The 14,528-nt window shown below is 41.3% G+C and overlaps 1 protein-coding gene across 2 annotated transcripts in view; it reads right to left on the reverse strand.

Moving 5' to 3' along the window:
* LOC126376190 (PAX-interacting protein 1) overlaps positions 1-14,528 on the reverse strand; it is a 28,736-nt gene that overhangs the window by 13,977 nt on the left and 231 nt on the right. The window contains exons 2-5 of one of the 2 annotated variants that reach the window (XM_050023413.1): positions 11,933-14,467; positions 10,961-11,125; positions 9,613-9,793; positions 5,788-5,933 (exon numbers count right to left, since the gene is read on the reverse strand). In XM_050023413.1, coding sequence (XP_049879370.1) covers positions 5,788-5,933; positions 9,613-9,793; positions 10,961-11,125; positions 11,933-14,467 — 3,027 coding nt within the window. Of the gene's footprint in view, positions 1-5,787; positions 5,934-9,612; positions 9,797-10,960; positions 11,126-11,932; positions 14,468-14,528 lie in introns of both variants that reach the window. The other variant, XM_050023412.1, reaches the window with a different exon arrangement.

Here is a 14,528-nt window from a genome sequence, read left to right on the forward strand (position 1 = left end):
ATATTGTAATTAGGGCTTTCCAGGCTACATTCCGAAAAAAAATTATAGATGGCGCTGTTCAGATAAACGTGACGTAAAAATAAACGATAGAACGATAAACGTACGATCACGAGTACTTATATTTATACACTTTGAAACCATGTCACATTAACTTTTTTGACAAATTAAACCGTAAGTGTCATTAAATGTCAAATATGATAGTGCGACAGGGTTCTAAAGTGAGGTGATGATATTGCTCATGACTGTATGTAATAACAGGGGAGTTCTCACCATCAAAACCATTATTCTCCATCTTGATAATTTATTTAATAATAATAATAAACAATTACAAAATAATCAAATTACAATTCAAAGATTAAATATAGAAAAATAGAAGCGTTCACTACGAACGTTATCGAACGAATGGCGCGCGCGCGCTGTTGCCGTCCATTAAATAGCAGGGGTTGTAGTGGGGCGAGTGGGGCGAGTGACGCATTTGTTTGCTTCGATCGGCAGTGCACGTGCAAAATCATACGATGTTTTCGATGCGCCGATACGGCCATTCTGCGACCCGGCGCGTCCCTGCGCCTATTTCTTATTAGCTCTATCTGTGAGAGAAAGGACAAAAACCACTTTAATATCGATACACATTACAAGTCTCTATATTTTAGCTAAACAGGCTCAATCATATATCTCATTACTAGACAAGCGAATATTTGGAGCTTTAGATTATTTGACCTCATAGCCTCAGCGCTAATATTGGTACTCACCGCATACACAAATAATAGTAATTTATTTGACCTCATAGCCTCAGCGCTAATATTGGTACAACACATTATCACATAACTGATTAAAATTAGTGAGCCTCGAATCCCACATTGGTATAACACAACGAAATAAATTTCATACTTAACTTAAATGTTTTAATCAATTGTCTCCTTCAGATTGTTCTCTATTCATTGCCGATACAGCCATATTACTTTGCATCTCAAACTTGGGGGCGCTTCTCAAGTTTTCGTGACAGACTTTTCTAAATCGACCACGACCATTGACTCGACGTATCTCATATCTGTCGTGAGGTAATACTTTTTTGATTTCAAATGGCCCATCATACTTGATGCTTAATTTAGTGCCCAACCTTGGTGGTTCTTTTAATAGGACGTATTCGCCTTTCTCGAATCTTTTTACTTTAGCTTTGCCTATGTCGTATCTTGCTTTGTCTTTTTCAGCCCTCTCGGTCATCCTTTCCAATACAGCCGCTTTTAATGAATCTGGATCAACGCGCTCGTTTTCTTCATCTATTATACTCAACAACTCCGGTGGTACGCTGCCCCTTTTACCAGTTAGTAATTCGATTGGAGTTTGTTTCGTTGTCTTTGAAATTGTGCAATTTATAGCTAATTGAAGGGTACCGAGAGACTTGTCCCAATGCGTTTTTTGTGTATGTTTGATAACAGTTAAACCATTCTTTATTATTCTCATAATCCTTTCAACCTGTCCGTTTGCTCTGCTAGTGTATCCTGCGCATTGATGCAATTCGATTCCGAACTGGACGCAGTATGCCTTATAATGCGAAACAAAAGCTCCGTCGCCGTCAACGATAATGCGTTTTGGTGCTCCAAATAAAAATACTACCTCTTGTAAGTGTTTTAATGCGCTGGCTTGGTTTTTACTCTTGGCGTGTTGTAAGATAACGAACTTTGTGAAGGCATCGATAGCTACAAAGACATATTCCTTTTGAGTGGCAGGGCCACTAAGTTTGCCTGAAATGTCTATATGAATTGTATGGAATGGCTCTGGAACTTTTTCGATGGGATGTAATCGACTTTGTGTAGCCCCCGAGGCTCCTTTTGTAGTTTTGCATACCACGCAATGGTCAACAAAATAGCGCACAGTTGACGACATTTTGGGAAACCAGAAGTTTTCCTTTAGCTTTGCCAAAGTCTTTTCCCATCCCATATGTTTGAGCGCCTCATGGTAAGTGTTGATAAGACTCCATTGGTAAGACTGTGGAACAACTTTGGTCAATTTTGTTTTACCGTTAATGTCTGCCTTGTAGTGTAAAATACTATCCTTGAGTTCGTATTCTGGGTGATCACGGTGCTTATGAAGCTCATCAATAATTTTAGACAATTCTTGGTCGCGGCGTTGTTCAACTATAAGCCAATCATTTTTTGTAGAGAGGTTCATTACAACTTGAAGAGGGTTTCGGCTGAAGAAGTCGGCATGTTGAAGTTTTTCGCCTTTTCTATACTCTACTTCAAATTCGAAGTTTTGTAAGAAAGCCCACCATCTGTGTATCCTGGGAAGCAGTTCTTGTTTATACCTGGAGGCCTTGACTGCATTACAATCCGTTATGATGGTAAAGTTTCTTCCATAAAGGAAATGACGGAAATGTTTTACTGCTCTTACTATAGCTAAGGTCTCAAGCTCATAGCTATGATATTTTGATTCGGCCGATGTTGTTCTCATGCTAAAGTACCCAATAACATGACGACGTCCTTCCTTTACTTAAATTAGTATTGCTCCAAGTCCTAAAGCACTGGCATCCGTGTGTAGTTCAGTTGGAAGCCCTTCTTGAAATATTGAGAGTAAGGGTGCTGATGTGAGATAGTTAATAATCTTGGAGCGGACGGCTTCGTGCTCTATGCTCCACTCCCATTTGGCACCCAATTTAGTGAGATCGTATAGAGGTACCATTTCCACAGAGAAGTTAGGTATGAAGCGGCGAAAATATCCGGCTAGACCGTTGAATTGTCTCAGCTGCCTGACGTTTGTTGGTGGTGGAGATCGAGCCAGAGCTTCAACTTTAGATGGACTAGGCCTTATCTTTCCATCGCTTACTATAAATCCTAGATATTCTATGGAGGTCCTCATGAACGAGCATTTTTTGATGTTAATTGCAAACCCTGCTTCAGTGAGGGCTTTTAAGACCTTCTCTAGCTTACGAATACCTTCAGAAATGGTTTTACTAGGTATTAGTACATCATCCATGTATACCAGAGCCTCTTTGCCTCTTAAATCCCCTAAAGCCTTGTTTATTGCCCTTTGATACACTGATGGAGCATTGGTTAAACCGAATGGCATCGTCAAGTATTCATACTGTCCATCGGGAGTGATGAAAGCAGTTTTTTCAATGGAGTCGGGAGAAATTGGGATTTGGTGAAATCCTGCTGCCATATCCAAGCACGTAAAATATTTCGCTTCTGATAATGCATCCAGCTGTTCGGAAATCAATGGAAGAGGATAATGATCTCTCACAGTATTAGAATTCAAGTCTCTGTAATCCACACATAACCGATCTTCACCATTTTTCTTCTTTACCATGATAATTGGACTTGCAAAAGGAGAGTTACTTTCCCGTATTATCTTTTTGTCTTGAAGTTCTTTAATCATCTTTTGGACTTTTTCACGTTCTACTGGTGCTAGTCTGTACGGTCGGCGGTTAACTATTTTGTCTGGATTTTTCAGTCGAATAATGAGCTCACCCGTTGATATTCTAGATTCCGGTACCCCTTCTGAGAACGAACTGTTGTACTTGTCCAGCAATTCCTTCAGGTTGCTTAAATCTTCTTCATTAGTTATATCCGTGTTAATGGCTGATGAAGAGCATTGGCATATTGTTATTTCTTCTTGATGGTCATTTCTGCTAACTGTAATACCATTGTTTGTAAATGTGACTTCAATTCCTGGAATTCTCAATACCTCTTTTCCAATAAGAATGTCAGTAGGTAACTCATGATCCAAGACGACATGGAAATCGATGTCGAGGCTAACGCCGTCTACAGAGCATACTGTAGTTATCTGGTACAGAGATATGGTGGGCGTCGGGCCTATTCCTTTCAAGTGGGTCATCCTACTCGTTCTTTTCCCAGGTAAAGATAAGGCTGTCGATTCTTTTACTAGAGAACAATCTGCACCGGTATCGAATAAAGCTTTAAAATGTTTATTATTAATTGTGACAGAAATAATATTTGAATCATCCTCACCGTTTTGACACATGTTGACGTTCTTTTCAGCGTTTCGTCTTTCAGCAAACATCCTCTTGAAACAAGTTTGATACGTGTGTCCGGGAATGTTACAATACGAACATTCTTTCTGCTTATCCTTGTCCGATGTTACCTCCGTTGATGTTTGTTTCTTTAAGTTAACTGCATTTAGTTTGCACCATCGAGCTCTGTGACCTGGTCTTCCGCAGACAAAACACTCTGCATTTGGCTTATCATCAGTTCTGATCTTCTTGTTTGGGATGGAATCTCGAGGAGTTGGACTTTTACGCTTACGCATTGTCTTTGCAATAGCTATTAATTCTGGAACTGTTTTAGATTTGCTATTTAATAGTTCGGTGCGAAGTGTGTCATCTGCAATGCTTCCGATAACAAATTCTACAGCATCTTCTTCTGTAGGGTCTGGTTTTACAATCTTCTTAAACATCTTCCAAACATTAGATATGTATTCAGGAATGTCTGCAGCATCGTCGACAGAATATCTTCTAAATTTAAGAACTTGTGAAAAATACCTGGATTCCGGTTCGAAAGTTTGTATCATATCCTCTTTCATCTCGGCCCATGTAGTTGTTCTGAGTAGGCAATCATCGGCCCATAACTGCGCTCTACCCTTTACTACGCCAGCCGCTTTAAGCCGAACTTCATGGTCTTTTAGTTTATATTCCTCCTGCGTTCTGGTTATTAATTCAACCCACTCTCTTACGTCAGTTCCTTTATCTGGATCAAAAGTAGGGAAGTAGATGTCGGAAATACGCACCGGGCGACTCTCTTGCGGTCGTAATAATTTTATAAGTTCGGAAAGAGTTGCCTGATTATCTTGTGTTAACTGACTCATCATCTCTGTCATCGTGTCCTTGAATGTGTTGGCTAAAAGTGCCAGGGTTGTAGCACTTGTTCCGGCAGTTGGTTGGTGGCGTTGATTCGTCCCGTCTTCTGATGTAATAACAGGGGAGTTCTCACCATCAAAACCATTATTCTCCATCTTGATAATTTATTTAATAATAATAATAAACAATTACAAAATAATCAAATTACAATTCAAAGATTAAATATAGAAAAATAGAAGCGTTCACTACGAACGTTATCGAACGAATGGCGCGCGCGCGCTGTTGCCGTCCATTAAATAGCAGGGGTTGTAGTGGGGCGAGTGGGGCGAGTGACGCATTTGTTTGCTTCGATCGGCAGTGCACGTGCAAAATCATACGATGTTTTCGATGCGCCGATATGTACACAGACCATTTTTCAAAAATATAATCTAATGACAGAGGCATATATAAAAATAATTGTTGCTCGATGTTTGGGTCAGATACTATATCGCTTTTCTTAATTTTTATCAGAATAATAATGGGTGGAAGATGTGTTGTGCCTCGGTGTGATAACAAGGGTCAAAGGTAAAAAAAAACAGATGCAAATGTCAAATGTGTGATGGCGTGTTATCCATGAAATTAGAAGGTTAAACGAAGGGAAATCTGTACAGCGCTATCTGTATTCTTATTGGGGAACGTCGCCTGGAGAGTCGCTCATTATTTAATAATCGATAGTATCGACAGGCATATCGATATTTATATTATTAAGGGGCTTAGAAAATAATCGATTTAATCAGGCAACACTATTTTAAGTTAATGTCAAATTCAAAAATATCTTTATTCAGTAGGATAGTTATTTTTTTTACATAACGAACGTCTCCTCGGCCTAAAATTACAGCAGCTTCTCACAACCTGTATAGCCGGGGAAAAGAATCTGCAAGAAAAACTTCGGCACAGGACCTAACTGACAGTAAGTCACGTGAAAATGGTCTCACAGGTTTAGCCTGCTGGTGGTGTATGGTGGCGTGGTCGCGCTGCGCTTGCAGCTGTTGCAGGCGCTGGTACTGTTGCTGCCGCTGCAACTGCAGCTGCTGCAGACCGCCCTCGGAGGCCCCGCCCACCGCTGCCGGAGACCCGCCCACTGCAATAACATACAATACAGGGCGTTAGTCACATCGTAACGAATACTGAGGGGGATGATTCTGAGTTAATGTCAAGTGGAATTATCCGTCGCAAAAGTAAAATTCTATCAGAAAATTCATGTGTTCTTTTTTTTAAATTACTTTGAGTTCCATACTTTTGCGACGTAAAATTCCACTTGATCATGGTCTAAATCATCTCTCAAAGTTGTCGTTACGATGTCACTAACCTGTATACAGCTACAGTAAAACACATTACACCTGGTTTAATAAGTTCTAATCTTCTATCGTGTGGGTCGTGAGGTGGATTACCGACCTCATCAACCCTGGTGTCAGGGTTACTAGTGAAGACGCCTGACTTCACTCATGCAACGACTACATATAGTATCCGGGACCAAAGGCTTAACGAATATGTTTGTTAATGGCTCATTATAAGTTTTAATTAAATTATGATACATATGAACATACATAAACACACTGATATTTCATTTCGGGAAAAATTGAAACCAACCACAAGTTTTTAACTGGATTCCGAATGTGACTTCAAAAAGGCGCTTACAATACGAGTACACTAACCTTTCCAGCAAATACATCTTTAAATAATAAATACACCCAATAGGATAGTTTCCAACTAGTCAAATCTGTTACTCTTTACTAAACGTCAAAACACGAAATAACTATGGAATTTGTATGAAAAAGCAACCTGTGACGTCATAGAAAAACGTGATAAAATATCGGACTTATGTTACGTTTTTCTAAATTAAAATTCATAAATAAATTCAATAGAACAAAGAAAATGTTTTTCGTCACTTTTAGTTATTATTTAGTAATCAGAATTTCATAATTTATCTTTGACAACACTACGCAATTTGAAACTCAAAAAACATGTAAAGCTTACGTTCTAAAACTTCGAAGTCCTCTAGAGTATTCATTTCAAGTCTACGTCACTAACAACATTTTATAAACACTACACAATAATATTAATAAACTTTGTTGCTTTTAAAAACTTTGTTATAAACTTCGAGAATGCTCTTCAGGGCACTTGTTTCTGGGGGAACAAATCACTGAATTTATACAGCAGATGGCTTAGGCTTAGCTATAGTGAGTAAACTGTAAAATGACCGTTTGTCGGTTGAGTAGATAAAGGATCTATTCTCAAAACTATTTCTGGACGTTCGCAAAATAGCTTCTATGTTGACTTGGGAGTGTATAAAAAAGTAATTTAAAAAATTAAACAGACTTCCAAATCTGTCAAATAAAAAATAATCTAATGATCCATCTCGTTAGACACAATCCCATGAGCAGCTGAATATATTTGGAGACATTCTAAGTTTTTTATTCGCCCGCCAGCATAGGACGCTTCGTAGCCATTTGACCAATACGGTATTTGACTGGGTCAAAGATAAATTATAAAATACTAATCTAGAAATAGAAACCAGACTATGATGATCAAAAATCTCATTTTACTTTTCGAATTACGGAATTTTATTTATGAATTAAGGAACAATGAGTATATTTGACCGCTTGTATTCATCGCGTTACAGGACAGTCATCATCATCAGCCCATAACGTCCCCACTGCTGGGGCACGGGCCTTCCCTATGGATGGATAGGGAGATCGGGCCTTAAACCATCACGCGGGCCCAGTGCGGATTGATTGTTGGTTATTAACGACTGCTAATGCAGCCGGGACCAACGGCTTAACGTGCTTTCCGAAGCACGGAGGAGCTCGAGATGAAAACTTTTTTTTTGTGGTTACCCATCCTATGACCGGCCTTTGCGAAAGTTGCTTAACTTCAACAATCGCAGACCGAGCGCGTTTACCGCTGCGCCACCGAGCTCCTCAGGACAGGACAGTATTTCTATAAAAACTCTAAAAAGAACTTTAGTTTTGACGTTTCGTAAAAAGTGTCCCATTTGACTGGGTTGTCAAGTAGCCTATTCGCACCGCATGTGCTATAGTGAACGTTTTGAAATTATAATGTTGGACAAAAAGCGTCACATACATTACTATGTATGAGCTCCATCTGGATGTATACGGCGCCTGAGTGTATGTTGCCGATTGGGAAATAAGCATTGACGTCCAGGCTACATAACATACATAAACAGCCTATATAAGGGTGAATATCAAAATGTGTCAAGTTTGGTGGAGAAAATTGGGGAAATTGGGAAAATTGGGAATTGAAAAATTCCTTTTTCATGTCGGAACCGAGGATCCTTTTGGATCTTTTTCATGTCGGAACCCAATTTTTCACGAAAAAATAATATGAAATTTCGCCACCAAACTTGAAATTTTGAGATTCACCCATAACGTCCCACTGCTGGGCACAGGACTCCCCTCAATCAACCGGAGGGGGTATGGAGCATACTCCACCACGCTGCTCCACTGCGGGTTGGTGGTGATTTTTACGGCTAGTAGCCGGGACCAACGGCTTAACGTGCCCTCCGAAGCACGGAATCATCTTACTTTTTCGGAGAATCAGGTGATTCAAGCCTGAAAAGTCCTTACCAAACAAAGGACAGTCTCACAAAGTGATTTCGACAATGTCCCCATCGGGAATAGAACCCGGACCTGCAGATCGTGAGCCTAACGCTCTAACCACTAGACCACGGAGGCTGTTACGCGCAGGACGTCCAGGCTATTTGCTTATTATTCTTCTTGCTGACTCTGTGACAGCCACAGGGCTAAAAAGGCCACATCAAAGCAAATCACAAAAAAAAAAAAAATTGACATTTGCGCATATAAAAGTGCGCAATGCAAAACAAATGTCAAATAGCAATATTGTTTTTTTAGGTCTTCTTCTTCTATCGTGTGGGTTGTGAGGTGGAGTACCAACGTGCGTGCGTATAACGTGCTTCGGAAAGCACGTTAAGCCGTTGGTCCCGGTTACTATTTACTTATGTAAGTAAGTAGTCGTTACGTGAGCCATGTCAGGGGCCTTTGGCGGCTGAATATAACCCTGACACCAGGGTTGATGAGGTTGAGGTTGCTTTTTAGATGAAATGTTTTGATGGGGCCTTCCCAGCTCCGCTGATCGGAGAACACGTAACTTGCAAGTACATCGTGGTGTCACGGGTTCGAATCCCGACCCGGGCTCTAAACTAAATTCGACATTATGAATTGAAAATTCATGTTAGGATCACAAATAATTGATATCAAGTAATTTCCAGGATTTGTTGTAATACTATACACCCCTGCCTACTCCTTTGAAAATGCAGGCGTGATGCTTTACATTCTTATTCTCTCATGTGGTTGAGAGAACAACAATCAAGCTCATCAACCCTGATGTCAGGGTTATGAGCATCATCACCTCTGTAGGTATTCATTATGATCTCCTTATCATCACCAGTCCATTAACGTCCCGACTGCTGGGGCACGGGCCTTCCTTATGGATGGATAGGGAGATCGGACCTTAAACCACCACGCGGGCCCAGTGCGGATTGGTAGTTATTAACGACTGCTAATGCAGCCGGGACCAACGGCTTAGCGTGCCTTCCGAAGCACGGAAGAGCTCGAGATGAAAACTTTCTTTTTTTTGTGGTCACCCATCCCATGACCGGCCTTTGCGAAAGTTGCTTAACTTCAACAATCGCAGACCGAGCGCGTTTACCGCTACATCACCGAGCTCCTCATATATCAATGTATGAATGTATGATCTTTTTATTTATATGATTATATTACCTGGCGAGTGGGGGGGCTGCGCGGGCGCAGCGGCGGTGACGGCGCGCGCCCCCTGCTGCTGCAGCCACTGCACCTGCTGCTGCTGCGTGAGGCCGGGCGGCAGCTGCCCGCGGATGAACGTCACGCTCTGCGGAGCCCCGGGCTGCGGCGCCGCCCCCGGGGAGCCTGCTACCACGCCTGGCTGCTGAGGTTGGAAACAATGTTGGAGTAGACTAGTTTTCAACTGGTCAAATCAATATATCATTTGAAAAGAACAGAATAGAAATTGTTTATTATAAAAGGATGCCACACACATATATATACAAGGCAATGTCCCCGATTTCTGCAGACACCTCCTAATTTTACTTTAAGTTATGCCTGTCATTTTCTTATCCGCCGAAAAGGAAAGGGACGGATGATTGACAGCTCTTAATTTTAGGAAGAATGAGTAAATAAATGAATAAAAATTGACGTGTGTTCCATAAATTTTATGTTTGTCGATTACCCGTCCCTTTCCTTTTCGGCGGATAAGAAAATAACAGGTATAACTTAAAATAAACTTAGATGGTGTTTGCAGGAACTATCACCAATAACATCGTTTAAAATTTTCACAAAACTATAGGCTGGTTTCCAACTAGTCAAATCAGTTACTTTTTACTAAACGTGAAATCACGAAATTACTATGGAATTTGTATGAAAAACCAACCTGTGACGTCATAGAAAAACGTGACTAAATGTCGCACTTATTATTACATTTTCTTTATTAATAAAAAATAAGTTAAATATAACAAAAAAAAACCATTTTTTGTCACCTTTAGATCTGTCTTTATTTAGTAATAAGAATTTCATAATTTATCTTTGACCTAGGAAACTACCCAATTGACTCTATTTCTATTTGACCCACATTGGAGCAGGGTGGGTGGACTATGCTCCATACCCCCTCCGGTTGATTGAGGGGAGGCCTGTGCCCAGCAGAAAGACGTATATAGTATAGGCTGTTTATGTTTTTTATTTGACAAATAAGATTATTTTTAAGACATTATGACCAAGTAAGTATAGCCTACGAGATTTTATGATTCTGAAAAAGGCACATATGTTTGACAAACAATTTAAAAGTACAAGACAACTTATTTTTTTCTAATTTTGCGAAAGTATACGAAAGTAGTCACACCAAAATATGGCTTTTGGTGCCAGTTACTACTTACTGATGTAAGTGCATAATTGCTACATGAGCCATGTCAGGGACCTTTGGTGGCTCAGTAATAACCCTGACACCAGAGGACCAAAATTTTTTGAATAATATCCTCAATAGGAGCTTATACGATTTGTACGAAAAAAGTTAAATCTTAAGTATAATTCCTACTCTTACCTGTTGCGCGAGCGCAGCGGCGCGCTGTATGGAGAGCTGCCGTCGTTTCTGCAGCTGCGCCACGAACATGGCGCGCTGCTGCGGGTCCATCTGCTGCAGCTGCGCGTGCGTCTGCGCGTCCAGGTGGATCAGTTGCCGCGCGCCGCCGCCGCCCGCCCACGACACCTGACACAAATCACAGCGTGAAATAACACATAAGCTCATGACTTTATCCCAATTAGGATAGTCACAGGTACATCCATCGCAAAATCCTGTACAGCTAACTCAGCAGTAACTGTCAGTACTATTCAGAGGCTGAGGACAGGAGTCCTAGTACGGCTTTCAAATAAACTACTCTGGGCGCCATCCCACTAGCGTCAGACAGAGTACAGCGGGGCGGAAGGCAAGAGGGAAACCACTGCCATATTTTTCCCTAAAAAGTAGCATGGAGAATGCTATACCGACAAGAGTGTGGCTTTTAAATTAGTGATGTGAAGACAGCTAACTTATTATTAAGGGTAATCTTTTAATAAGTAAAGTTGGTTGTTTAAAGACCTTTTTTAAATGTTTTGATTTATAAGCTGTTGGTCATCTAAATAAATAAAAATAATTGAAAATTATGTACTTATTAATTACTACTAATGATTGATAAAGTATCTAAAACCAATTAAAAAACATAGAAAACGTTCAGCTGCTTGTCTTCCTGAGTATGTCGTAAAAACCGACAGAGGGGTTGTGTCCTCTAACATGATGGACTAATGTTATGGGCGATAGGCTGATCCCTTATCACCATAAGGTTCATCATATCCAGCTTACGACATCCTATCAACAGTGGCTGCAAGTTGTATTTGATTACTTGTGGCTCTGCCCACCCGATTAGGGATTGCGGGCGTGAGTTTGTGAGTGTGTGTTGAAACAAGGCAATGTATAATTCTCGATACTTCTCAACTACTATTGTATTGCGTAAATTCAGTTATACAAAAAGCCTCATACCCTTGGTCCCACAGCTCCCGGCTGAGCGATCTGCTGTCTCTGCTGCAGATACTGCTGTTGCTGCCAGGACACGTTCTGTCCTTGCACGATCTGTTGTCCTCCGGGCGACACGATCTGCTGGCCGCCGCCGTGCGTGATGATCTGCTGGATGCCGCCCCCGGCTGACAACTGCTGCGGCTGCGGCGACTGAGGCACCTGCGTCAACACCTGCTGGTTCCCCGCCACAGCCTGCCCGATTATCTGCTGCCCAGACTGTGTCACTATCTGCTGTGACGACTGCGCTATCACAACCTGATGCTGCTGCCCCTGCTGCGTAATCACATGCTGGCCACCCTGAGTCAACACCTGCTGAGTCCCCTGAGTTATTATCTGCTGACCCCCCTGGTTCACTATCTGTCCCCCTTGGTGCACTATTTGACTTTGAGATACAATCTGCTGGCCTCCTTGTAAAGTAACCTGCTGGTTTCCATGCACCAAAATCTGCTGTTGCCCAGTATGTTGGTTGATCAACACTTGCTGAGGAGCTTGCACTATTTGCTGTTGTCCAGAGCTGTTCAGCAACTGCTGCTTCTGTACCAGTATCTGATGATGAGTCTGACTTATAGTTTGTCCCTGAGACCCAATGGATTGCTGGAGAATTTGCTGTGAAGTCTGCTGAATCGCATGTTGAGGACTCAACTGTGGTTGCTGATTGTTGATCAGAGCCTGTTGTTGGGTTTGCATGATTTGTTGCTGCAATATTACTTGATTTTGAGGAGCTCTGGTCTGGACTAATGGACTTCTGATGATCTGATGTTGTCCCTGAACCATTTGTATGTTTTGTTGTCTCCAAGTTCCTTGCACAGGGACATTAGATCCCTGCTGTCCTTGCATACTCTGTTGAACGGACTGAATCTGTTGGCCAATGACATTTTGCTGTCCTGAATTCCCTACGAGTTGATTGATCTGGACTTGTTGACCAGACTGGGCTTGTGAGGTCACAATACCCATGTTTATATTCTGTTGTTGATTGGTCAGAGACTGGACAGTTTGCTGTTGTAACATTCCCTGATTCTGTGAATTCATTTGCTGCCCAGAACTTATTATTTGTTGGTTGATGACTTGTGCTTGACCTATGTTTTGATTGAGTTTAGCGTTCAAACTTTGCTGTAAGTTTTGAGTCGATTGAGCAAGTTGTTGAGCTATATTCTGAACTGCTTGTGAAGCAGTTTGTTGACTCAGACTTAAACTTTGTTTCATTGCCAAATTCTGTTGATTCAGCTGTTGTTGTTGTAAGTTATTAGCACTTTGACTCAACATTTGGCTGATGTTTTCAATTTGTTGTTGAGCTGAGCTCATTGATGTATTTGGAGACTGGTTTATATTCTGATTCTGCTGCAAATGGTGCTGATTTTGTTGCTGTTGTTGAATATGTTGTTGAATTTGACCAGATATATTCTGATTTATTTGTGCAACCGATGTATTTGGTTGGCTAAACTGTTGGTTTTGCTGATTTCCAAGCTTATTTTGTTGCTGTAACATCTGCATTCTAAGATTGTGTTGTTGAAGTAGCTTTTGTTGTTGTATCTGTATAGCTGATAGACCATGTGGTTGTTGTTGCTGCTGCTGTTGTTGTTGTTGTTGGCCCTGATTGTATGCCTGTTGCTGTTGTTGAATATTGACTTGCTGGTTCTGTATATTCATGGCAGCCTGTGAGACTGCTGTATTCTGAACAAATTTCTGCATCATTGGAGAATTGGCCTGGCTACTTTGCAGTTGTATATTTTGTGTCACAATACCTTGGGGCCCAGATTTACTCATGACTGTAGTAGTTGGTATAGAAGATGTAGTGTAGCCCATAGAACTAACAGCTGATGTTGCAACAGTATTGGCAGATGAAGGTGGGTGATTCCACGGCATCCTTTGTTTGAGTTTATCTAACAGAGCTTGTGTGCTCTCATCTTTATTCTCAGCTAAATTCTGAGTAGGGACTTCATTCTTAGCAATACTTTCTTCAAAATCGAATCCAGTAATAGTACTGATGCGGTCCATCTTCAAGGGCACTATTAACAACTTAGGATGGAATATATCTGTCACGGCTTGTATCCGAGCCCGCAAGCTTTCTAGCACCCAGTCAGGAGTGACAATCTTTATTCTAGACGAAGGCAGGGACAGTGCTGCACTGTACTTCTTGCCAGAGGCAGAGCCACAGATCAGGTGAGTACACTGAGAGTCCAAGTTTAACTTGACTTTACCACCATGATACGTGATCAAAGCAAATAGCGTCTTGGCGTCCGACGCACTCACTTTTGCCACAGTAGCCACGACATTCGAAAAGATCTTGTTCTTGTTAGGAAAGTATGGACTGGGGTTCGCCAATCTTTTCAACCGCACGCATGCGAGCACCCAACTCTCGCTCACAGCCGGTATTTGATACACATCCTGAGCTTCTTCTAGATCCGTATCTGTCGCATTTTGACCACAAATTAAATGCGTGACATAGTCAGAGAAATATTTCGTACTTTCCGCTCCTCCCGACTGCAGAAGGTGCATAATCTGCAATCACCACACAACACAAACTGGTTACTTGGAATGGCGACTTGTTTATTACAATAAA

The sequence above is a fragment of the Pectinophora gossypiella genome, chromosome 20 (genome assembly GCF_024362695.1).
Source record: "Pectinophora gossypiella chromosome 20, ilPecGoss1.1, whole genome shotgun sequence".
NCBI classification, from domain to species: domain Eukaryota; kingdom Metazoa; phylum Arthropoda; class Insecta; order Lepidoptera; family Gelechiidae; genus Pectinophora; species Pectinophora gossypiella.